At 41.9% G+C, this 27,500-nt stretch overlaps 1 protein-coding gene across 4 annotated transcripts in view; it reads right to left on the bottom strand.

The window, feature by feature from the left end:
* The window catches only part of AGXT2 (alanine--glyoxylate aminotransferase 2), a 33,211-nt gene that overhangs the window by 1,806 nt on the left and 3,905 nt on the right, over nt 1–27,500 (bottom strand). For 2 of the 4 annotated variants that reach the window (XM_085846582.1, XM_085846584.1), the window contains 9 exons: nt 18,203–18,387; nt 12,667–12,790; nt 9,387–9,481; nt 7,258–7,351; nt 4,983–5,076; nt 4,584–4,684; nt 3,947–4,039; nt 2,273–2,405; nt 1,860–1,948 (listed from right to left, as the gene is read on the bottom strand). In XM_085846582.1, the coding sequence (XP_085702708.1) occupies nt 1,860–1,948; nt 2,273–2,405; nt 3,947–4,039; nt 4,584–4,684; nt 4,983–5,076; nt 7,258–7,351; nt 9,387–9,481; nt 12,667–12,790; nt 18,203–18,387 (1,008 nt within the window). Of the gene's footprint in view, nt 1–1,859; nt 1,949–2,272; nt 2,406–3,946; nt 4,040–4,583; nt 4,685–4,982; nt 5,077–7,257; nt 7,352–9,386; nt 9,482–12,666; nt 12,791–18,202; nt 18,388–23,597; nt 23,696–27,500 lie in introns of all 4 variants that reach the window. The other 2 variants (XM_085846583.1, XM_085846585.1) reach the window with 2 other exon arrangements.

Genomic DNA, 27,500 nt, shown 5'->3' with positions numbered 1-27,500 from the left:
GTCCATACAAGCTCTGAAAATGTGGGGGCCAGAACACACCCCTGACAAACTCCAGTAACAACTGGAAATTAGTATCATCACAACTCACAGCACTCTTCGTTCCAGAGTACAGTTCAGACATCAGATGATCAGTTTTGGTGGCACTCCACGAAGACCAAGTATCCTCCAGAGGGCATCCCGATTCACTGAATCAAATGCTTTACAGAAATCAACATGGGTTACAAGCAGCCCCTGCCGAAACTCTCATCTGCGTTCAGTGAGGACCCGAAGAGCAAGGATACAGTCAATCGTTGAGCTCTTTCGTGTAAAGCCTGACTGCTCTGGGCGCTGGTGCTCAAGTAGATGGTGGCGAACCTGATCAAGAACACTATCAAGAACTAAGCAAAGACCTTACCCGGCACTGAAAGCAGCGTCACCCCTCGGTAGTTGTTGCAGTCCTGGGAATCACCCTTCCCTTTCCAGAGAGGGCCAACCAGGCGGCCCCTCTTGCATTCAGTGGGGATGATGCCTGTGTTCCAGGAAGACCACAGAACTGCATGCAACGTCATGAGTGCAGCATTTCCACCAGCCTTGAGAAGTTCAGCATGGATGCCACACATCCCTGGAGCTTTATCCCATTTCAACCGGTTCACCGCAGCCTGTGTTTCTACAAGGGAAGGAGGATTGCAGTTGATTGGAGGGTCAGCAATAGGGATTGTAATACCCCTGGCATCCAACTTCACAGCTGGTGGATCAGCCTGGTACAGCCACACAAAGTAACAGGCCCAGCGGGCTTTCACTTCAGACTCCTCTGTCAAGAGCCCACCACCCTCCATTCAAACCGCAGTACACCGAGGGATGCGCTTGGATGAATGCAATGTGAAATTCCCCTGTAAGCAGGATGAGGATCACTTGAACACAGGTGATTCTCGATGCCCTCACAGATTCCTCACACATAGGCCGCCTTGTCTACCCTCAGCGCACATACAGTTTTAAGCCTCAGTTCCCTGAACAGCTCAGCTCTGCCATTCAGCCAAGCCCTATGACTGATCAATGGTATCCAGTGTCCCTTAAGAGACATAATTCTTATTTGCCCGATGGAGAGTTCCAAGACATCCACCGGCAACATCAAGGACGGTGGTCTTGAAGGCACTCCACAACTCTTCAGGATTCCCCAAAGCACTCAGCCCCCCCCAAATCACCACTCAGCCTGTTCGCAAACTCCTCAGCTACCCTCCATCCTTGAGTTTACAAACATCCAGCCTAGGCTGGGATGGTACCATTCTCCCAGATTTACACTGCAACTTCAGAGTTGCTACAACAAGCCTGTGGACAGTATTGAGGAACTGAGCACTCTGGTAGACCCTGAAGTTCTGGATCATCCTCCAGCGACCATCAACAAGCACGTGGTCAATCTCCTTTACCACACCACCAGTATTGGAATAACAAGTCCAGCGATGAGCCTGTGTGCACTGAAACCATAAACCAGCCACCCTCAGTCCATGACTTCTTGCAAAGTCAAGGAACTTAGTGCTATTCTGGTTCATAGTTTCACACGCAACAAACTCTATTTCACACGCAACAAACAGGCAAACGGGAGTGAATACAAAACTTCCGTCCATCTTCGGTGGTGTAGGTATTGACAACAAAAGACTTTTACAATTGGGCCTTTGAACAAATTGAATTTCTTTTGACATTGTTTATGCATTTCACCTTAAATTGTCACCTTGATAGATCAGTCTGTATTGCTTGTCCAGGCCAAGTTTGTGTTGCTGTGTTGCTTGTATTCCCTCGTATTTTGCTTCTCCATTGCTTTGACCACATACATTATTTAACGTTTCAGCAGGTGCTATCCAAGATCAGAATTAACCACCACTCACGTCGAGCACAGCAGACCCAACCGTGCAGGACAGTGGGTTCCCTCCAAACGTGTTAAAATGCTTTGCTTGTCCAATATTATCAGCAATCTCTGCAAGAGAGGAAACGTCACTATCTCTGTCTGTCTGTCTCTCTCTTACCTCCACTATTTGGATGTCACAAGTTATGGATTCTGTTTATACTGGTAAGCCATAAATGTTTCTTGCAGAGAGAGAGAGAGAGAGAGAGAGAGAGAGAGAGAGAGAGAGAGAGAGAGAGAGAGAGAGAGAGAGAGAGAGAGAGAGAGAGAGAGATAGAGAGATAGAGATATCTAAATAAATTAATTGAACAACGCCGAAGGGAAAGTGAATATTCCAAGCAACAGAAGCACAAGAGGAAGACAATAAAGAATCTTGAGGATGGGTAAGTGACTTACCTCTGGTCGTGACTACTGCAGCCAGTGGAAAGCCATTGCCAATTCCTTTAGCCATAGTAACGATGTCTGGCATCACACCGTGGGACTGGAAACCCCAGAAGTGACTACCCAACCTTCCAAAACCTGTTTGTACCTGGGATTGTTTTATTTTTTTGTTTTTTGTAGAGGAAAAAAAAAAACAACAAACAATAACTTCAACAAGAACAGCATCTTGAGTTACTTCTGCACGTAATGCTGCCATATAACGCAAGGCCTGCATTGTCTAATCCATATTTTGAGATGGACAGGTGTAGCACAATTCAGCATTAAAAAGTGAATCCTATATCTATCATTACCATATGTATGGGCTGAATGGGGTGGTATACTTGCCTTGGAGTTGGCTGGTCTGAGTTTGTTTCCAGGTCAGACTACAACATGCCATCCTGGTGCTTTGCAGGCAGGGTGTGGCATCATTGAGTATGCTGTCCTTCATAGGGGACATTGCAAAGTCAGCTTTCCCATTTGCTGGTGGACATTACCGTTCCCAATTTTCTGTCCTCATTTATGGAAGTTACTCTCGCTGGTCCTCCCCATGCACCTCAGTCGGAAGAATCAATTTGGAATTGAATCTTTGTTCTATACCCTTCCCCCTCCCTCCTCTCCCAACTTCTTTAAAAAAAAATCTTTATGTCGGGTGGAATTACTTACTATTCCAGTTTGCCATTGTTCTACACTGCCATTGTTTTTCAACCCCCTTCTTCCCTCCAGGCCTTCAAAACAGCTGTTCACCACCACCTCTTATCGTCCCCCATTCAAATCCAAGATCTTTTCTACCCCAATTAATCCACCCCAAACCCACCTCCTTCAAATTCCCTGCTCTCCTTCCTGAAAGTCCCTGTTGTGCCCATCTTGTATACCCCATATTCCCCACCCCATCCCTCTCCCTTCCACAGATCTCCTAATGTCTCTGTTCCCCACTGTTTTGTCCTTCCCACTCCCGCCCCTCTTGTCTCATAACCCCCTTGCTGTGCGTTCTGTGTTAGCTCTCATACGAGCCTCGCCAAGGTATACAAATATACACAGCCTAGGTACTTGAGGTTCTGGGCTTCTGACAGTGCTGGCCTCCAATGGCAGACATGATCTGTACTTCCTCGTTCACTTCTGTTGAATCTGCACACCATCTGTTCACTTTGTTTTGATTACCCTCAATATGCTTTGTTCCAGAACAAGGTGCATGACACCTCGTGACCAAGACACTATCATCTGCCAGCACTATGTTCCAAGGCGGTTCTCTCTACTCGTGGGACGTATTGACCGGCGATAAGCAGAGTGATACAAATATGGATTCAAGGCCGATCCATAGTGCACTCCTTCCATAATTTAGAAGAGATTGGTCTTTTCACGCCGGTACATTATCTCTGCACCTTTCTGGTATCGCTTTCTTCCTCATGCTCCACCAAATTAGTTTGCTTGACGCAAGATCAGAATGCTTAGCGGTTAAACATTACACTCGCTAAATAGATGATCACCTGTAACGATTAAAGCCAGTTTTTGTTTAGCAAGTAAGGGATTGTTCCAATCTTTATTTATTTATTTATTTTTTTCCTAAGTGCTGCCTCACAGCTGCTGTTTGTTGAAGGAAATCTTCAACATTCGGCTGTTATGATCAGCTACAACTCTGTGCTGGCATCGTACCTCGTCCGCAATACAGAGACCACTTCGACTGTGCACCATATCGTACACCTCCTTCAGGAAACCCTTGGGGTACTGCACTGTACCATTCACACCCTGTACACAGTCGCAACAGAAAGAGGGCAAATTAGATGATACTAGGCACTGATCCAGGAAAGAATAATGAATTGCTACAGTCATGCCCTCAAACAGAAAGCAAGATGTGACATAGTTTATTTTGAGTGGTATGGTATTCGGCATTTGTACAAAATGGGCAAAATGACTGTCATACTCATTAGGGATGAGATTCTCATGATATCAATGAATAGGTTCTGGAATGTAATTGCATTTTGAAAATTGAGAATTGGGAAAGAAAGCTTGGAAAGTGGTTGGTCGGAAGGCATGCTTGATGCTATGGTATTTGTAAGATGCATGTTGGTTTTGAAAATATGTATCCTGTCTCTAATGCACATAATCAATGCTTTTGAGTGGGTGGGGGGAGGGGGGGTTGTGTAGGAGGGGTGGGTTATGAGTGAAGGGTTGGGGATGAGTTGTATTTCGATATGACTCAATAGTGGATATGTGCCAGGATTACACCAAAAGCTTCATTTCTAAGTAATCACAGATTTCTAATGTATTTAATTACCTGTATCGGATTTACCTGTATCGGTTCGCAGATGAAGCCAGCAACTTTCTTTCCCACACTCGATTCAAGAACATTTTGAAAGCACTGCACGTACATGTTCTTGGCATGGCAAGAACCTAGAAACAAGCAGGCATTGTTGCTCTCAGAAAAGCAACAGGTACACAGTCTCAGCTGCAAGACTGCAAGGCTCAGAAAGTTTGAAGCTTGGATTTAGCATTGTCCTTCATTGCTCCATTACCGGTTTCTTCCCAATTAAATACTCCCGGTTATGTAGTTCCAAACCCCATAAATACTGTATATAATAGCAATACAATAATACAAATTATTATTCAAATGTTATGGTATTGTCATACAATTTCAATTAAGAAGATAATACTGTGACTATGAATGTTGGGCATGTGGAAGGTTGTGAACCTGGCAAACAGGAGCAAGACCGCAGCGTCTGCACAGGGGAATCTCGACAGTGAGCCCCTCCCCAAACTCCCCGGAACACATCAGGACACATTGTCTGTGGGTTGGTGTAAACAGAGCAGACACTAATAAATAACTGCTCCTGTGCTGATGTTTGGGTGGACATGTATGTGTATTTTCCTGCTTGGGGAGTATCATTTGTGGACCACCAGGCATCTCGCGATTCATTTTCTCCATGGAAATGACCTGGTTGCAGGAAATGTGGATCATTAACTCAGTTTCTCTGATTAATCCATTATCAAGATATGCCCAGTCCAAAACTCCGTTGAGAGTCTGCACCCAACTTTGAGAAGTTAGCAAGACAGTTGTTCACTCATAATTTGGACTTCTCATATTTTAAATATATACTAGATTACCCGTGAACCCGTTGGGTTCCCGTTGTGACAGCGGTTAATAAAAAATTCATTTCAAAAAATAAATAAATACATAGCTCCAGTGAACTATACCGCTGAGGTTGTTTACATTGATCAAATAATCCCGAAGAGTACTTGACTGAATCGGGAATTGATTTTTTAATTATTTTTTTCGTTGCCCGATTTGAACGAAACTTGATATTGCGCGCCAATGTGAAAAAAAAAAACGGACAAAAGAACGTCGAAGAAAATATTGTGCGTAATTTTCTAAACACAATTTTATTTATTAATGAACATGGAAGTATTATATCAAAATGGCGATGCTTAAAAATAAATCGTTCTTTGTCTATATGAAATGTTTGAGATTTTAAAATAAATTATTTCAAGGAAAAAAAAAAAACGATAGCTCCAGCCAACTTTACCGCTGAGGTTGTTTGCATTGATCAAATTCTCTCGAAGAGTACTTGACTGAATTGGGAATTGATTTATTAATAATTTTTTCATTGCCCGATTTGAACGAAACTTGATACTGCACACCACAGGAGAATGGTTAGTAAGGTGGGCCAATTTTTTTTTGCGCCATCGTGTACCGTTTTGGCTGTATTTCGGGAATATACATACATACATACATACATACATACATACATACAAGATGAGAGTTTTAGTAATACATATATATATATATATTTATATATATTGTTGCTGTTTTATAAACCGCATGCTGAAATTGAAACACACACAGCACATAGACTTTTAGAATAGTTATCTCCGTAACGAACGTTAAGAATCGCGCCTTCCTTATAGGGGTTATTATGTAATGAAATCCATTGGATTGGGTAGTCAGTGCCCCTCTCAATTCATTGGGATAATAGAGATGAGCGCGTGATGACGTGTGCCGTGACAGCAGTCATCACAGGGTGTGCGTGTTTTACTTCCCCGGTGTTCAACGTGTGCTGCATACACTAGCATTCTGGAACGCGTGCCAAATTCTCCCATTCCCCTTTATTGTTTAAAGTCCCACAAAGTCGTTGTTTGTCTGTTCGTCTGTATGGACAATCTATGGACTGTCAAAGGGATAATGAGTACCTTTGAAATCTTCTTATAACCCTCTCCTGAACAGTGTTTCTCCACCACTTTATGTCTGACTCCTTTGGAAAGCTCCTTGGTCTTCATGTTTGCCTTGTTGGTTGACCAGGTGAGTTGCAGCTCAAAACTCCTTAGATAAGTGGTAAAGCTTCATTTTTAAGTTTAACCACCGATTACATACAGGTGAAACCTATTAAACTTATTTTGTAACCTTTCAAACAAATAATTTGCTCCTGAAGTGATTTAGAGTTATAATTAGGCAAAGGGTTTGAATACTTGTGCAACTGAGAATCATCTGATTTTTCTCTGTTAATATAATTATTCACATTATTAAGTGGCATCAAAATGTGAAAACTTTAGTGGGGGGAAGGGGGTGGGGTTGTGAATACTTTTACAGGCCACTGTGTGTATATATTGCAGTCATCTCAATTGGATGCTGCAGACTGAATTTTGGCTGTTTTATTTTATCCATGACCTCACTGACAAAAAAAAACTGCATGAGATCTCAACAGTGGCACATTGAACACTTGTCATTTGGTTTTGTGTTTGTCCAACTGTCTTCTGTGCTAAAACTGTGCTGCTGAGTAGAGGATGAGGAGTGGGGCGAGAACTATTCTTTGGAAGAGGAATTATCAGTTTTTCCATCTGTAATATAACTGATTAGACCACACAGTTAATTTTCAGGGAGACCAAATAAACATTATTCATTATTATAAGATTGTATTTTTGAGGATTGTCGATGGTAGAATACAAGGCAATGCTGGGACGAAATGGCTTACAACATGGATGCCAAACGATGTCGGCAAGTTGAATTTCCAAGTGCTGAGTGAGGTGAGTCCCATGGTTTGAGAAGATGCTCCATGGTATGCACCCCTGCAAAACACAAAGGCACATGTATGTGAAGCATACCAGTTAATATAAGCATACAATAACACGCAGCAGATGGATCATTTCATCCGTCAATGGAAATCCACAAAATCAGTTGTGACTCCCATGTCAATTGATTTTCAAGGAAATTAAAAATTTGAGGTTTCTCCAACGTAGGGAGTATGCAGAACATGGCCAATAACTCATTGCTTTCAGTGCCTCACTTCTTCACCAGGTATAGTGTGCAACTTAAGCAAGTTCAGTGGGAACGAGAAGGGCACTCGGTATAGCGCATACCTGCGCCCCGTAATGCCTGATCCATGAGAACATATCGAGCCCAATAGATTTTTGAAATATCATGCTACATATAGTTTTTGAGCCCTATCTCTCAATGGTGAAGAATGACTTAAAAATTTCAAGGAGTCGGATCCGGACTTGGATCTTCACCAAAATCGAAACAATTTGTCGCGGTCACACACCCAACATGTCCACCAAGTTTCATTCGAATCCGTCTGCATCTTTTGAGATATAGTGCTATATATCGTTTTGGGCCTGAGCACTCAATGGTGAAGAATCACTTAAAAATTCAAGTAGTCGGATCCAGGTCTTCACCAAAATCTGATCAGTTCATCCTTGTCACACACCGAACCTGTCCACAACTTTTTGAGATATCCTGTACACAAACAAACAAACAAACAGAAAGGGGTGAAAACATAACTGCCTTCACCTTCGGTGATGGAGGTAAAAATACAGCTAATTTAACAAATTTTCCTTACTAGTTGTCATGGTCGGATGAATAAGGTCATTGCAAACTCTCAAAGAACAGCCGAGGTTACACCTTCACGACCTCAATTAAAACAAAAAAAAAAATCTGACCGCTTTAATGACGAAGGTGATCAGGCTTTACATGTAGAACATGTTACAGTTACACATGGAACACAACTTGAGTGAATCCTGAGCTAAACAGTAGCTCTACAACAGTGATCTGCTCACAAGAACACAATGATTACCACCAAGTTGTGCCTCCATGAACAGTGGAATGTTGAACCAGCTTTGTTCACTCTGACTGCTCTGCTTCCACCACTATGTCGTGTGGCCTTTTTGTGGTGCTCAAAACAAATTAGTGAGACTCAGCACTAACTCGTCTGAATACAGGTAATTCAGTGGTATTGTCCACAGATGAGCGGGTGAATGGGCATCATCCAACGGTGGAGCATAATGTGTGTACAATTCACTTTTGATGCTGGATGTCAAAGTTGAATGCTCATATTATCACTAATTCATTCTTCCTGTTTAGGTCTGTGCTCCAAGTCCTTCATGGCAGAACATCAGCTTTGAGGTTCACCTCCAGTATACCCTGAAACATTATTACGTGCTTTTATCCAGCACTCAGAAGAACAATGTTGAGTCCATGATTTGGCCGAACCTGCTCAAATGCCAAAAAAGTCTGGTTTAAAATTTTTTCTGGATTCCTCACAGGTTTGTTCACATATTATGTCATCTAATGGGATGACTTCACTTTCAATACGTTGAACAGACAAGACAAAAAAAATGCCAGAGAAATAGTGTTTGAGACAGGGCGATACATCAATGTGTGCATCTTCCATCAGAAAGACATCAAGCTGGAGGACCCATTGCCATCAATAGGGTGGTGGGAGGTGTTCGTGCACATTTAATGATCCCACTGTCTTTTTGTGAAGAGGCAAGTTATGGTCGTTACCCTGAACGAATTACAAAATTCCTGCTGCAGTCAAATTTTATATCTAGCCAGCCATTTCAAGAAATACTTGGATCAGAGTAATTTCTCTCTCCCTGACCCCCACCCTCTGCCATCTCCATCAAGTGAGAATAGCTGGGACCGTTAAAGAAGACAAGACAAAGACAGAGTATCCTTTTCTTCATAAACCTTAATTCCACATTGAAAAAAAATAATAACATGGTGATTAACACATTCATCGAACAAAACCGTGACCCCAAAATGCTTTTCTCCAGTCACCACAACACACGTGTTATCCATTTTGGTGGAACAACATTTTCTTACCCCAAAGTCAACATGTCAAAATTTCCAGTGTGCTCCCTGGCAAGGAACAGGGCGAGATCATTGGCTTCCGATCCACTGTTTACGAGAAAAATGACCTGTCGAGAGAACAATTTGTATGCCAGTCAAGAACATTCCACAACTAGTGGGGCACTCAGTAGAGCGCATAGCTCCGCCACGTAATGCCTGATCCACAAGAACATATCGAGCCCAATACATTTTTGAAATATCATGCTATACAGTTCTATATCGTTTTTGGCCCCATCTCTTCAATGGTGAAGAATCACTTTAAAAATTATCAGAGCCGGATTCGGATCTTCCTCAAAATCTAAACATTTCGTCCTTGTCACACACCGAAGCTGTCTACAAAATTTCATCCGATCCGTCCACAACTTTTTGAGATATCCTGTACACAAACAGACAGAAATGGGTGAAAACATAACCTCCTTCACCTTCGGTGGTGGAGGTAATGAAAGGGCAGGTAAAGGGTAATAACTGAGTGATGGAATGGAGAGCAGCAAAATAAACGTTTGTTCTTTTTATTATATCATGTTGAACGGACTAAATTATTTGCATGAAAACAAATTAAGGAGAACAGTCCTTTTTTAAAGACTTGGCAAGTTGTCTACATTTAACCCTTCCTCCCCCACAGCATATGTGTAGTGGACCTTGTTCGGTCGACCCAGAGCTCATGAGTATCAGAAAGCCACCCGGTTCCAGAAAGATCTCGGCCTCCGTACGTGAACTTTGTGGGTGGCTATCTCAAAATCATTATTCAGAATCAGAAAAGAAATCTGACATTTTAAGCTTGCAGTTGATGAATGAAGTGTTAGAATTTGAAGAGAATTTCATTTTTCCATCATTCGATGAGGTTGAAGTGACCTCTCTCTCTATCGAATCATACTACAACATTGTATTCCAGAAAAGGGGAGGGGGGGGCAGCAACGCTGGAACTTTCCCACAGTCATGAATGTGTTCGTTATGTCCCTAAAATTAATGAATGGAACCTACCTTTTCTGTTTTTCCTTCCGACAACCGACATGGTCCGAAAGGATGGAGCGGAGGTCACACGTACGCTTACCTTTGAGCTGTATAGTGAGAGCTCAATGGCAGACGAGACGAACTCCTAGAAACTGTGTTGTTTGCTCCAATGTGATGGCCATTCTCAATGACAAAATCAACAAATGAAAGACCAAATACTGCATTTGAGTTAAACCGAATCTGAATAAGCAAATAGCAAAGATAGTCAGTCATCAGTTGGAACCTGGATACAATTCGGGTTTCAACTGCTACTTCTGCACCCTCAAGCCCATATAGGTGCACCCAAGTGAGTCTTAATTTTTTTTTTTGTAAGAATTCACTTCTTCTGAGACACATCTATCATATATATATATATATATATATATATATATATATATATATATATATATATATATATATGTATATATTGTTGTGAACCATGGTGTCTGTCTGTGTGTACGTCTGTCTCCCGTTTACAGTGGCCGCTTCCCATACTGTGTTTGGAAAGCTGCTGATTGGTTATTTTGCATTTTCATTTCACTTTTCTTGATGCAATATGACTAAATTGTCACTTTATTGTTCCTTTTAGTAATTATTAAAATCAACATGAGCATCTGGATTAAACGACCAATTTCCCTGAAAAGACCTGCTGTTCTTCCTTTGCTCCAATCGGTTCTTCTGACCACGTCCTTGTCAAAGTGGACATCTCTCTGGCTGTGAAAGTAGATGGGGGGGGGGGGGAGGTTCAAACGGTCCTTTCGGAGAGACAAAGTGAGAGTGTAAGATTTGTCCGGATTGAAAGACATGTTCCACGTGTTGAACCAGTTTGTGATTTTATCCAGATCTGTAGAGAGTGAAAAAGCTGCTGCTTGCCGGTCTGAGGGATGACAGATGGTACGGCAGAAGGTGGAGTCATCAGCAAAGAGATATAGAAGATTTTCCAGAGAGTCGGAGAGATCATTGATGAAAACCAGAAAAAGAACAGGGCCCAGAACGCTACCTTGAGGAACTCCAGCCTGGACAGGAGGAGGGGATGAGAGAACTCCATTTCGGGCCACACGTTGACTGTTTTGTCCTTCTCTCTCCCACCCCTCTTATCTCCTGCTCCCGTTGTTGTACGTTCTGTGTTAGTTCTCATACGAGCCTCGACACTGTTTCCAAAAAAAACAAAATCTTCATGGAGTAATACAATACATAATAGCTATACACAGTATTTGCCCTCTTTTTAGACAAATCCAACCTCCACTGCCTGATGTTTCACCTCCATTTCATGATTGCAGTGTAAGTAGCTCAGAGCTTTGGCTCTGATTGAAAGGAAGAGTGCAACACAATTAACCTTTTTAAAGCCCATGAAATAATTTAAATTGATCAATTAACCAAAACTTTACCCATCACTGGGGATGGGTACTTTTACTTGTATTCTATAAGGAAAGAGAGAAACTCAGAGTAAGACAGACAAAAGAAGAGAGAAAAATGAAGAAAAAGGAAAGAAAAAGCAACAATTAGAATGAACTTGACGACCCGTGAACCCGTCGGGTTCCCATTGTGACTGTGGTTGATGAAAACAATCATTTCAAAAAAACAAAAAGATAGCGCCAGAGAACTATACCGCTGAGGTTATTTGCATTGATCAAATTCTCCGGAAGAGAACTTGACTGAATCGGGAATTGATCTTTTAATAATTTTTTTTTCGTTGCCCGATTTGAACGAAACTTGATACTGCACACCGCAGGCGAATGGTGAGGAAGGTGGCCCTAAAATTTGTGCGCTATCGTGTACCGTTTTGGCTGTATTTCGGGAACATACATACATACATACATACATACATACATACAAGATGAGAGTTTCAGTAATATATATATATATATATATATATATATATATATATATATATATATATATATATATATATATATATATGAGATAGATAAAGACCATAGGCAACCATGACTCAAAGAACCACAGTGAGTGAGCCATTTTGGCAAAACTTATACATTGCTATAAACCTGCCATAACCTATGCGTACCAAAATGCAAGTTTGAGCACCTGGCTGAAGGTGATGCATTGAAGATAAAAATCCAATGTCATGCTGGCAACATCGATGTAAATTTTAACCAGAAACTTGAGCAAAACAGTTTGAATAATTGAACTACAGACCAATAAATTCAACATTTCAAAGAACAAACATTTCCTTATTTACAAACTAGTGAAAAGCTATTCGAACAGTAGCGCTGCGGTCATTCAAAACTGGAGTTGTGCACACCTTCAGCGGCTCAGGCAATGTAGCAGCGAGTTTTTCGATGTACTCGTAAAAAGAAGGGATCATGTAGAGATTGGTTGTGTGCCAGAGCTGGTGGATTTGCTTTGTGACTGCTTCTACCACCTTTCTGTATGAGAATGGGAGTGGGAGGATTGGAATGGAGGGGGGGGTGTTGTTCAGGAATGTGCCTTAAAGGATTGACAGTGCATATTTACCCAGTCGCTGTAACAAATCTTCACCACGTTATGGAATGCTAACCATAATGCTGACCCAAACACTGATCTTCTCTTCTTATTTGTATGCAGCACATGCCTGTGGGTAGTATCATTTGCTGGGAACATAGATGTGCCAGTGATGCACTGCCTCATGTACGTTAGAGCAGGGATTTGAAATTTGTTCAGGATGCCGGCGATAGCTCGTGAACTCTTCACGAAGGACACTGTGGGATCTCTAACGTCCACGGCTATTGTTGGCAGACAGAACACCCGATTTAACATCAATCTGAGGGACAGCACACACGCATTGATGCCTCACACTGCCTGTGAAAACACCAAGGTGACAATTTATCGCTGGGTCAACATTTAAACTCAGGCTGGATAGCTCAAAAGTGAATGTGCATACCTCGAAACTGTCCTGCCAGACCAGTTTGATTCCTGGTGCGACCGTAAACCATTACATTGGTGCTTTCCAGGCAGTGCATGTGCCATCCCTTGGAAATGAACATTAAGTTGAGTTTTCTATTTGTAGCATAGTAGCTGGTAGATATTAGAGATCTTTTGATGAAGAGGAGACAAGTTATCACCATCACCCTGAACAAATTACAAATTCCTGACCTGGCAAACCATTTAGCGTAACCTATGACTTGGGACTGCTTCAGAAGCACCGACATGGAGAGAAAGAAAGAAAGAGAATTTGTTGTGTCATTCATAATAATGAACGAAAAAACATCATCAAGTTCCATCAAATCGTAAATCCGACATCCGGTGACATCCATAATAAGATTTCTCCAAACATCCCCGTCTTGCACTGCTCCCTGAAGCTCTGGAAGAGACAGCTTGGTTGCAGCCTTTACCCCATACATCCAGCACATGCAAGGTATGCCTCCTCCTATTCTTCCCTCAACCCATAACCAGCATGGTTGATTTCTCCAGACTTTGTTGTCTTGAATCCACCTCTGTCTGACCTCTTTTCCAATTCCAAACCATTCTGTTTCTCCGTACTCTGTTCTCACCGTGGCTTCGTGTTTAGTGTACGGACCTCTTATCAGACATATCAGGTGCTCCGATATCCCCCATTTCTCTCTGTATAATTCACTTCAATTCATGATCAATGCAATCGATAAAACAGAGATCCACCATCCTTTGATATTTCCTTGCTTTGTTCATGATCCACCTCAGATTTGGAATTGTATCTCTAGTACGTCTTCCTCTTCTGAAACCTGCTTGCTCAACGGGTATTTCTTGCTTAATAAAGTCTTCCATTCGGTGTTGAATGATCTTTAGTAATACATCACCATCATGTGAAATGTAAACGATGGTTCCGTTAATTGAACATTCTCTTGGATCCCCCTTTCCTTGGCAATGGTATGTAGACTGACTGCCTCCACCTTTAGGACATACAATCCCGCTCCAGATAGCTGTTAAAACTTTGATTGCCTCCTCCCCAACTACCTTAAAGAGTTCTGTTGGAACATCGTCGGTACCCGGTGCTGTTCCATTTGACAGCTCTTCCAGGGCTCTTTACATACGTCACATTCTGTCGCAATTGGTTGTTGCTCATATTCTCTTTATTTGAAGGTTGCCATCATATTCCTATCTCGTTTGTATAGAGTTTCAGTGTAGTCCTTCTTTCTTTGTTATCTGTGTTTCTTCTGTTCAGATATTTTCCTGTTCTACTTTTAAGGACCCCAATCCCAGACCTCGACTTTCCTGTGATCCCTCTGATATTTTTGGAAAGATCTCCTGTGTTTTTTCCACTCTGTTGTCACTTTCTATCTCGATGCATGTCTCTTTGAAATATGTATCTTTGTCTTTCTGAGGTTGTCATTGGAAGTCAGCATTTAGCCCTGTAATGTCCTATCTTGATGCCCCCTTTAGTTTTCATCTCTTCTTCTGCCTGCAATATGTATTGCCTCTTCTGACAGCCATTTAGCCTTCTTCTTTTAACTTTCTTTTGGGATGTTGTGTTTGGCCTCTTCTTGTACAATCTTTTCAACCTGTTGCCACAATTCTATTGTCATTCTGTTCACAAAATCCAGCTTTGCAATGCGTCCTGTTATCCCACATGTTAAGTGAAAAGTGGGGTTAAGCAATTAGTTCACTTTGTCAGTCTGTCTGTCTGTCTACAAACATCAGTTAATGATTGAGGAACTACATAGTTTCAACTGAATGTTATATTTTGAACACAAATTGGAACATGATTCAGAAAACTAACCTGCGGTTTAGCACTACTTTGGCTCTCAATTTGGCAAATTGTATGGAATGTCATCCTGATCACGCATGCGCAGAGAGGAGTGACATCATTTTTTAGTCTTTTTGCCTGTCTGGCAAGAAAACGAAATTGAGAAGACTTGCTGTTTTTAAGGATGTCAGAAAGGACACAAACAACAAGCATGAATAACTAATGTTGTTGTTCTTCTTTCGGCTGCTCCTGTTCGGGGTCGCCACAGCGGATCATCCGTTATGATCCGCATACTGATTTGGCACAGGTTTTACGCCGGATGCCCTTCCTCACGCAACCCTGGTCGTCTCTTACGACACAGGGATAAGGATTGGGTTTCGCCATGATTCCGGCTGCCCTACATCCTCTCATAGCGCATTCTCCTGCCCAACGCAGAGCCCCCATCCTCAAGCGATCCTCCAACCCAAGCCTCCGAGTAGCCGGATTACAGGCGCACGCAACTACGCCCGGCACATGAAGAACTAATGCAATGTGTTAAATAAGGTGGTGTAAAAGATGCTGCATCAACAGTGGTAAACTTCCGAAAAAAGTTGTTTTTTCTCCGACAACCGATAAATCTTTATTTTATTTTATTTTAATTGAATTATACACTTGAACACTGCAGAACACAAATTGCCCTTTTCAGAAACCTTCCATTTAGCAGTACTTGGACAAAATGTTACAGCGTTGTACATCATCTCAATCAATCAAATTTGCTGCTCTCAGACTCTCCCTATGTCTTTTTGCTCAAAACTGTGTGGGGTAAGGTGTTCTATGAACTATCTTGTTTGGATACATTTGCATGGTCTTCTCTGGTCGGAGTTTTAGATGTTTTTTTTCATTGAATTCAACCACCATTTATTTTTGTGGTCAACATAGGCCAGAGGTCCACAACTTTGGTGGGATTTCTAAAATCCTCAATTTTCATCCGATTAGCTTGAAATTTGAAGAGGATTTATATTTCAGGTCACTGAATTTAACCACCGATTATTTTTGAGGTCAACTTAGACCAAAAGGTCAACATAGGCCAAAGGTCAACAACTTAGATGAAATTTCTAAAATCCTCAATTTTCATTCCATTGACTTGAAATTGGAAGAGGATTTGTATTTCAGATCAATGAATTCAATGAACAAGTATTTTTGAGATATTGTGAGATATTTGAGATATTGTGAGATATTGTGAGATATGTGAGATATGTGAGACAACAATATGAGATATTGTGTTTGAACCTGGGTTCCCTACATCATGAGCTAGCAGTTAAGAAGAAAGCAATAACAGGCCAACCACTGGGTGCCCCCAACATGAGGAAGACTTTCCGAAACGCGTTTGCCACACTGCCTTATTCTTAATCTTTTGAATTTTTTTAAACATTTGCTGACACCCAAGGAAGCATCGATTGCACAAATAATGTGTGAAAAGACAGCTGATAATTTTTTTCAACCGCAAACACAAGTACAGTACACCATCAATTTTTTGCATATTGATTTTGAAACCAACAGTTCACCAACAATGGTGCAAATATATTCTGCATGTATGTTTTGAATATGTTTACGAGCTTCAATCTGCCAGTGTTGCAGGCTAATGGGAAATCATAAATGCACAGTGATAATTAATATTTGTGTGGCTGGCTGGCAGCATTGTCAAGGGACTAGAGGTATGCACACTCACCTTTGAGCTATCTAGCCTAGGTTTGAATGTTGGGCCAGCTATAAACGGTCATCCTGTTCTTTTCACAAGCAGTGTGAGGCATCAATATGTGCGCCATCCCTCCGATGGACGTTAAATTTGCCAACATCCTGTCTGCCAACATTACAGATCCCACAGTGTCCTTCATGAAGAGTGGGCAAGCTATCAACGGCACCCTGACCATATTCCAAGTACCCGCTCTAACCTACAGGGTGACTTCTTCGTTCGTATGCAGCACAAGGCTGCAGGATAGCATCATTGGCTGAGGGCTCGGCTGTGCTGCTGATGCAATGCGCTGTCTAACTGTCTTCTGGTTATGGCAGGAATTTGGAATTTGGCGATCCATCTATTCATCCATTGGGACAGTACCCTGTGCAGAGCGTTGGTGCTGCCAAAGCAGTCTCCTGGGCTATTGGGCACAATCCTGGATGGGTCGCCACTCCGACACAAGATACCAGCAAGCTGGCGCTCATTTTGACGACCTCGGAAGGATAACAGGCAGAGTCAACCTCACCTGGTATTAATTCAACAGCCAAGTGGGATTTGAACTCAGGATCCTCGGATCCCAAGCCCACCACCCGAATCATTAAGCCAACACCAGGCATAATTTGGCGACTGTGCCGGTGATAGCTCTCTTACTCTTCACGGACACCATTGCAATCTTTAGCGGCCGCTATCTCATGCGCAGAGATGGGACATCAGTTTAATGTCCATTCGAGGGACGGCGCACACATTGATTGATGAATCACCCTGCCCGTGAAACACCAGGACAGTTTATAGCTGGTTCTGGATTCAAACCCAAGCTAAACAGCTTCGAGGCGAGTGTGTGTATCTCTAGGCCACCCTGCCAGCTACAGTAGCACTGATGTTCCCCCAGCAAATGATACTACCTGCAAGTATGTGCTGCATACAAAGAAGAAGATGATTGTTGTTTGGGTCAGCATTGTTGTAAGCATTCCATGACATTGTTATGATTTTACTGTTATAATTAATATTACACCACAATGCAAGGGACAGGGGTTTAATATTATGAGGATTAATATTATATAATATTATAGATGAATAATAGTGACATTGCCACACCCCTGAAAGAACTGATGCCGACCCACGGCCAGGTTCTGCATACAAGCAGCAACTACGATAACAATTTGTGATAATACAGCATGACAAATCCCAAGCACACATCGGGATGTCGGTGCACTCGTATAAGATTCAACCAGGGTACCCCATTTGTCACCCACAAACCTTACTCACGAGATACAACAATATTACGTGCAAAAAAAAAAAATAATAACATGAAAAGATTGCTCTTCCATTCCATCACCTACCTTTATGTAAAGGAAAAACAGGTGGAATTAATGTCTATGATAGATCAGAAGTAGAGGCAGCATACAGCAGCGCAGTCATACTTACGGATGGCAATGCCCCACACTGATGGTCACAATGCCACCAAATAGGTCAAGGTAGCGCCGGCCATCCGTGTCCCACAGCCACTGCATGTGGCCCTGGTGCAGAAGTAATGGGCGGCGGTACAACTTTCCACCCAGGTATCCTGAGTGAGCTTGGTGGACTTGTTGCAAGTACTCATACGGCAAGGACTGGAATCCAGCAGGAAAGACACAAGACAGACATGGCAATGCATGAGATGCTTAAGTTTCACGGGAGTCGGTCTAATGTGCTTTGAGGGTATTCGGGCCAAGTGACCATCAATGTTACAACAACAATACATTAATCACTGGGATTAATGTGATAGACATTTAATTAAGCCTCTGTCATGAATAAATTTTTTTGGAAATGTATGCAAGATGGCTCCGTCCACCTAAAACGAAAAATGGAATTGCTGGAAGACCCACATTATAAATTTGAATAACATTTCATGCAACCACAAATAAGTTTCTTCTGAAATTGACATCCGCATTAACTAGTCTAAAACTGAAGCCTGGTGTTGATTTATTAGGTGGCTGGATTAAGATCCCAGGGTCTTGAGTTCAAGCCGCTGCAGAACCCGTTTAATTAGCACCAGGTAGGGTTGACTCAGCCTGTCATCCGTCCGAGGTTGGCAAAATGAATACCAGTGTACTGGTAATCACTGGCCCAGCCACACACCCACCCAATGATGCTGCTCACAGCCTTGTGCTGCACACAAAGGAGGAGGAGGAGGAGGTGGTCTGAAACTAAGATGCAATAGCTTACTGACCACAATACACATGGTCTCTGTCACTGGAGGAGGGCAACAACCTTAGGTTCATAGAACCAATCCTCGAGCCATATGCAAGAAGAAGAAGAAGATATCACATGGTAGAGAAGTTGAAATGGTCAACTTTGTTTTCCATGTGTGGAAGAAAAATAATTATATTCATGTATTCTCAATTATCATTGTTGCTGGTACTTTATAGATTTAAATTTTTGTATGATAGTCAAATTGGCTGTCAAGGCCCGGTCACACCTTGACGTTTTAGCCAACGTATGCCGATTTTTGAATTTTTTTTCTAAAACGCTGGCACACGTTGAATACGTTATGGGTAAGTTTTGATAACATTGAGAGCACGCTGGCATACGTCGTAGTACGTTGCCATAAGTCGTTGTACGCTGGCTTTAAACGTTGTACTTTTTGGTTGTCCTCAAATTTTTTCATGCTTGAAATTTCACGACGTATGCCGGCGTATGACTCACACGTTCCGCTACGCTGGCCACAAGTTGTATGCACGGTCTGCGATCGTTGACAGACGTCAACACATGCTACTTGTAAGTTAATCATAAGTTGAGACACGCCGAGGTAATGTTTCGCGTACCCGAAACTTATTTCTAACCTATGATTAATGTGTTGTTGGCACGTTACGCGATCGTTGCCACACGTCGACAGACGTTACTTTTAAGTTACTCATAGGCTGAAAGACGTCAGTATAATGGATCGTCCTTGCGTCAGCGTCCACGGCCACGGCCAGGACACTTATTTGCAGCATTCTTCAAACTTTTCTTGGGCATGACGAGGATGTTAACACTTCGATGTCTAGCTTGGCTATGATTCCAATTGTCTATCGGCAGCGTCTATTTAAAATAGTCGAGTTTGAGCGTTTTAACACGTTCAGAAGAAACGTTTCAAATTTCCAAACCCCAGCGTCAAAAAAAAAAAAAAAAAACAAAGGCGAGTGACAGCAATTTAAATCGTTCATTGTAAACAATGAAACTAGCTGAGTGGTACCGTTTAAAAGTCGTTGAGTGTAAAAAAAATCCAATTGTTGAGCGCAAGCGTCTACTTCCAATAGTGGAGATGCAGCCATTTAAATCGTTGAGTGGCAGCCTATGAACCTACCCGTGGACACGCGGACGCAAGGACGATCCATCATAACCCACACCCTCCCCCTCACACTCACCTACTACTGCCAACATGAACAAACTACTACTAATACTAATACTAATACTAATACTGATACTGATACTGTTACTGCTGACATGGACATCGACTCAAAAAGGACTCGAAAACACTGTTGGGTTCCCCTTTTATGAGCAGCATTTTTATATACCAATTCCCAAAACCGCTGGGAACACGTCTTTATATGGCAGTTGTAACCTAGAAACACGTTCATTTATTTTTTTTGTCGACCGGAAGACGTCATTGGAATACGTCTACATACGTCGATGTGTGTTGGGGCTACGTAAAGAATTGGTTCAAAGCACGTCAAACATAAGTTAGAAATAAGTTTCGCGTAAAAAAGACATTACCGCGACGTGTTTCGACTTATAAGTAGCGTTTGTGGACGTGTGTAAGCGTTCACATATCGTGTGTAAAACTTATCCTCATCGCATGCGAACGTGTGTCATACGCCGAGTACGTCGTAAAATTTTGAACATGTTCAAAATTTCTTGACGTACTCTACTTACTACGACTTACGATAGCGTATTTGGCGTTCTACTCGCGCATGCCAAACTTACCCATACCGTATTTGACGTGCCCCAACGTTTTAGACACACTTTTTGTTACGTCGGCATACGCTGACAAGATCGCCAAGGTGTGACCGCGATTTTGACCCTTCCATTTCTACGGCAGTTATGATTTGAATCGTTGTGCGTCAGCCTTTTAATAGGCTACGTCACGACATCGTCAGCGATGCGTGCAACGCGCTATGCCGAAGTTAGACTATCGGTTGTGTAGGCCGACAACAGGTTCAGCATTCGTTGGTATAAGTTATCTATAACACAACGAAACGTTCTGTGTTGTTACCAATGCGTTCTACATAAGACCAAGTCGCTATGAATACGTCCGAATCTTTAAAAAAAAACATCAAAAGTTCAACGTAAGCCAGCGTTTTACATACATTTTAATACGTTGCCATCGCTGGCTAAAACGTCAAGGTGTGACCGAGCCTTCAGTAATGTTTCCCTTTTCCCAAGAGTCTTTTGACATGCATATTGAGAAAAGGAATATCTTACTGACTGCTAATAATAAATTAAATTTTAATAAATGTAATAATAAATACTGATAAAAGGATAAAAAAAGGGATTGGTCGTCACCATACACTGTTAAAACTCTGGATGAGGGGAAATGCACATATCTTGCCAAAAGGTGACCACGTGTGACTTCTTTAAGGTCACACTGAGGTGAACAGAGCTGCTATCCACCAGGAGCGACTCCTTGAGGAATATCTGCCTACGAGAGATTCCGATGAGAATCGTTCTACACAGTAACCATGAAAAATATGTGTTTGCCTCATAACGTCACCAAATGACGTCATAATGTCTCAAGCTTTACATATCTAGAAAGCACTCATCGAGGTGTTCAATTTGAGGTACTACACGATATGGTTCCTAAAACTTGAAAATTTGACCTTGGGGTCAAATATGTTTGACCTCAGGTGCTAACCATGAAGGTCAAGGCCAATCGCCACCAAAAACTAATCAGCTGAGCGCCAGACCATATACTACATTCCCATAAAGTTTGGAGACGATTAGATTAAAATTACTCAAAAAATAAGGGTTTCGTCGACTCCGCTGATTTGCGACAAAGTGACCTTGACCTTTGACATTCAAAATTTTGTGCACTGAAAGGGACCTCTATAGGCCTCCGATATGCGAAGTTACAAAAATTTCCAATGATAACTGTGCTCTGCAGAATTTTTTATATGTGGTTACAGACAAACAAACAAACAAACAAAACAAAAAAACATATAAAGGTCAAGGCCAATCGCCACCAAAAATTAATCAGCTGAGCGCCAGACCATGAACTATATTCCCATGAAGTTTGAAGACGATCCGATCAAAATTACTCAAAAAATAAGCGTTTCGTCGACTCCCCTAATTTGCGACAAAGTGACCTTGATCTTTGACCTTGACCTTCAAAATTTTGTGCGCTGAAAGGGACCTCTATAGGCCTCTGATATGCGAAGTTACAAAAATTTCCAATGATAACTGTGCTCTGCAGAATTTTTTATACGTGATTACAGACAAACAAAAATAAATAAATAAATAAAAATAATTAAAAAAAACATACAAGCTGACTAACATATCTTGCAAAAACTTCGTTTTGGCAAGATAATAATGAATCAATTGAATGTAAAACTTCAGGCAGAGGGTTAAAGCAGCCTGTGTTTGAACTTTTCTGTTAGTGGTTTGGTGGCTGGCTCGTGACTTGGAGCAGACGGATGTTTGTTGTTGCGTTGTTGATCCCTTCTGTCGACTGTTTAAGCATGAATACACATCATGTTCATTACTTTAAATGATCCCTCAGATATGCGCACGTGTGTTTCGGTGCAATTTTGGATATTCCCACAACTGGGTAGGCAATTTTAGTGCGTCTTGAGTCATGAATCACATTGTGCCTTGAGATTGGCTGGATGATGCACGAATGGAATGTTGTGTATGCTCCGTGTGAGAATTCTCTCCCTCGTGCTATGGTTAAACCGTGAGAATCAAATTGTATTAAAGCTCGGCCTTTCTCACCGTTTGATAACCTTGTGATAACCTACTTTGGCTTTGAACACTGTACATTGCATATATAATAAATGGATTGCCTCTGAAGAGTTCCATTTGAATACCTGTTATCAAAGAAGAATAATATAATGCAACATGTTAAATCAAGACCATTTTGGCTTGTGGTCACTTTCATAATGCCAATGCCACATGGGCCAACACTAAACTGGAATCTCTGTGCTTTGTAGGCAGGAAAGGACTTAAAGAGCAGGTTGCGGGTCACCAAACATGTTCTGAAAATTTATCAATATGATTATATGTGCATTAAATAGTTCGATACAAACTATTGTGGTTGCCGAGCTATTGGGAAGATTAATGAAATTTAACTCCGAAGTTGTTGTATTATTTCTCGAGGATGTTGAAAAAAACAGCCGCGTGCCCATATATGGATGGTGACGTCACGTTCTCCAAAACAAAGCGGACGCTCACTCGCTCATTGAAGAAGTGTCCAGTTGAGCGGGCCGTTCTTTCGCTTTTTTTTGAGCTTGCAACTGTCTATATTATCCTTTTTAATTTTGAATCATTGTAGAACAAAGTTATTTGGATATTTGTACATCATGCCTCGTACGCGTGTCGTCATGTTTTGAAAAAATGGCTGGAAAACGGGTAATCGCTCCCACCGATTCCCGAAGGAATAAAACATTCGCCGGCAGTGGATAAGATTTGTACAAACAAAACGGGCGAATTTTCCCCCAAAGAAAACGGGTAAAGAGGACCCTTTGGATAAACTTGTCATTTGTGGTGACCATTTCACAGCCAAGGATTACGAAGGCAACGCCATTAGTGAGCTCGGTTTCAAAACAACTGCTCAAGTGAGACTGAAGCGTGATGCTGTGCCCACCATTCAGCCTTCTCCTCCTCAGGTGGCTCCTGCTTCACCTTCTCACACTGTGTCACCTCTCAAGCGAGGAAACTCTACTCAGCATACTGACAAGGTGGCTGGGAAGAAGCGACAACATGCTGTGGATAAGCTCACATGTGCCAGGGTGAGTGCTAACAAATGGACAGTCTGATATGTTGCAAATTATATTTCAATTCCATTCCGATGGCACTGATATTTGATGTGTAATAGTTTGCACATGTTTCTTGAGCAGTTGGTGAGAGATCAATGTGGACCAGTGAGTGGTGTGGGTAAAGAGAGCCTTGTTGAGGACACAGAGGAGAACGCTCCTCACACACCCAACACTGGCCACTGTGCTGCGAGCACTCAGTGCTCCATCATCTATCTATAATTCCAGCAATCTGTGTGTGTGTGTGTGTGTGTGTGTGTGTGTGTGTGTGTGTGTGTGTGTGTGTGTGTGTGTGTGTGTGTGTGTGTCTGTGTCTGTGTCTGTGTCTGTGTCTGTGTCTGTGTCTGTGTCTGTGTCTGTGTCTGTGTCTGTGTCTGTGTCTGTGTCTGTGTCTGTGTCTGTGTCTGTGTCTGTGTCTGTGTCTGTGTCTGTGTGTGTGTGTGTGTGTGTGTGACCGCTGTTTCTCGACAACCACTGGTCCGATGTAATTGAAACTTGCCAGGTATATTGCTGGGGACCTGAGGACGTGCCTTTTCAAGGTTTGATATTAATCGGACAAGTGCTTCCCAAGTTATGGCCATTTATTTACCAAACCAATGACAAGACACGTTGTTGCGTGGGCGTGGCCGATGGGGAAGGGAAGCTCAGCCGCGTTCCCCATTACGGGTTACAACGTACGGGCTTCCAGAGAGTGATGACTTCGTGTATTCTAATAATTTCTCGATTTCTTATGCGCATTTATAGATAAACACAATGGCCCAAGTTATGATCGTTTTCATATTAGACGGTGCATAAATTTCGGTAACATCAGAGTGCCGGTATGCTCCGAACCAGGAAGTAAAAATGTTTTCTCTCTCTTCTCTTCTCTTTTTGTTTTTCCTTGCCACGACATTGCGAAAAGGTAAAATACGTTGGCGCTAATTGAATAATTGGGTATTAAACTAAATTGCGAATAATCGTAACTGCGAATAATATGCGAACTTCCGGGCCACGCACATACGGGCACGCGAGAGCGAAGAAACGGCCTGTGTGGTTGTTGTTTGTTGCTCGCGGTTTGAATATTTGTTTATTAATTTTTTTTTTGTTACGGGCACGTACTAGTAGTATAAGTTCCCATCATCCTTCGACTCGTCCTCGGCAATATTGGAATGAAAACACCCAATTTCATCGCCACTGAAATCACTCTCTGATTCGCATCTCGCCATTGTTCACATGCCGTTTCCGAATGTTCACGAAATTTTCGGAGAACGTGACGTCATAGCATCTTCGGTAACTTCCGGACTGTTTTTCGATCACTGACAAAAGTTTTGACTTAGATGCTAATTTTAGCATATTTTGAGTTTCAAATGTAAGAAAATAAATGCACAATGATTATTAATGTGATTACAACCTTCGAATCACGCGAAGTCATCAGCGACCCAAAACCTGCTCTGTAAATGTGATATTGATAAAAGGAATATCTTACTATGAAAAAAGGTCTTGCTCGCTGCATAGAATATCTTGTTATGGTTGTTAACACTGCAAACTTTTGCCATGATTGTGTCATTATCTCCCTAACACCCAAAGTGGACACGTATTGCAGTTTTGAGTTCTTTTGCCGAATGCTTCTCACTCTCCCATTCTTTGGAATGTCAAATTGTGCATGAGAGGAATTGCTTCAGGCTTTTGTTTCAGTGAATCATTCAATGTTCCTCCTCCGTATATACGAAATTAAAGATTCTCCATTTGTATGCTGATCCAACTTGTGGAAATTGAGTTATTTTCCACCACACCATGGTAATGTGATAAAGAATGAGGGTGAAGTGGATTAGAGATTCATTAAGGCATAACGAAATAGCTCGGATAAATATGAAGTCACAAGCCAAATAACAATTGTGGAATATCGAAATTGTGGTGGCAATAACAGTGTAAATGGCTTGGGAACTTGGGCGATGGCTGTAGGCACCAAGCAAGCTCTCATCGTCAGGGATGAGAGCTTGCTTGGTGCCTCCAATAGGCCTTTGGATATCATGGAGGAACCCTGTCATGAATATGATGGAGAAGAAGACAAGGAAGAACAAAAACAAAGAATATGAGATCGAGAGAAAGAGGGAGAGAGAGCAGATATAAACTAGAAACCATCCCAAAATGGAAAGCCCATCTATGTCCATGTTGTATTCTGCCTGCTACTTCTTCTTCTTCTTCTTCTTCCAAATGCTAAACCACAAAAAACAACACAAAAAGATTAATGATTTGAGATGACCTTGACCTTTTGAACTCAAAATCAATTGGCTTCATGAAGCAATATGCAAACCCTGCTGAAATTTCAAGTCAATCGGATGAAAATTAACAATTATATGCAACCTTGACCTTTGACTTTTTGATCTAAAAAAAAACCCCCCAAAACAATCAGCTTCTAGCCTTTGATTTGTGAACCAATTCAGTGACACAATATGCAAATTGTTAATTTCAGGTCAATTGAATGAAAATGGACGATTCTATGTTACGTTGACCTTTGATCTTTTGACCAAACTATTCATTGGTCTTCTCAATATTCTCGTTATAAAACTTCGTTGAAAATTTGATGACAAAACCTCAAATGGTCATAAAGTTACGTTCTGGACACACACACACACACACACACACACACACACACACACACACACACACACACACACACACACACACACACACACACACACACACACACACACACACACACACACACACACGTGATTGCAAAAACCCTTTTTGGGGAGTGGAGAGGGATGGTGGGGACTTGGCCACGGTGGCATGGGGAGGGACGAAGCAGCAAAGCTGGAGCTCAGAACTTGGAACATGAACCCAGCCCACTGGCAATGACTGGCACCTACTCAGTTGGAGGAGATGAAAATGGGAACAGTGGATGATGATGTGTAATAGTTTGCACATGTTTCTTGAGCAGTTGGTGAGAGATCAATGTGGACCAGTGATATTAATCCAAGAGGAGGGTGCAACAAGAGGAGGGATAATACAGAATGGAGGAGAGGAGGAAGGTGGGAATGATGAAGAGCAGCATGGATTTGGAAGAAGAGCTGGCCAACAAAGTAGAAGAGATATGATTAACACCACTCAGACCACAACTCTTTTGAAAAGAAGACAACAAACACGTGAAATGTTAGTTGGGAGAACCAACCAATCAATTAGTAAAATGGTACCAAAATCATCCATCTTGAAGAAAATCAATTGTGTGTGCTTTGCAGTGGCACTGCTCATTCAAGAAAAATCAACAGGCAAACAATGCTGCAAGGAGGCATAGACCAAGCCCCACTAACACAAACCAAACACCACTATGGAAAAAGAGAAACAGAGACCAGAGAGAGAGAGACACACAGACACAGACAGAGAGCAACTGAGAAAGGAAACAGAAGAAATACAATTCTTGAGAGGAAAGCAGAGCCCAAAGCTAAAGAAAAGAATCAAATGAAATTGCTCGTTGAGCAAGGAATTGCCGGAATAACTTTGTCATATCTCCATGATCTCTGACAAAACAAAAACCTGGAAATCAATTTGGTTCTTATAAGTCGATAGTGTTACTATTTAATGAGTTATCGCACTTAGTTTGGTCATGATCATAACTTGGAAATCAATCGGACTTGAAATGGCGTTTTCATCGCAATTTGAAATTTTTGACCCGACCCCCCTGACATTCGACCCCCGACCGCTAAGAAGGGTGTTGGTGTGACACCCCAATGAGACATATGGTTGGATGCAGT

The sequence above is a fragment of the Eptatretus burgeri genome, chromosome 11, assembly GCF_056783735.1.
Source record: "Eptatretus burgeri isolate ZD-2024b chromosome 11, Ebu_testis_v1, whole genome shotgun sequence".
NCBI classification, from domain to species: domain Eukaryota; kingdom Metazoa; phylum Chordata; class Myxini; order Myxiniformes; family Myxinidae; genus Eptatretus; species Eptatretus burgeri.
This window is presented reverse-complemented; position numbering and strand designations above follow the sequence as displayed.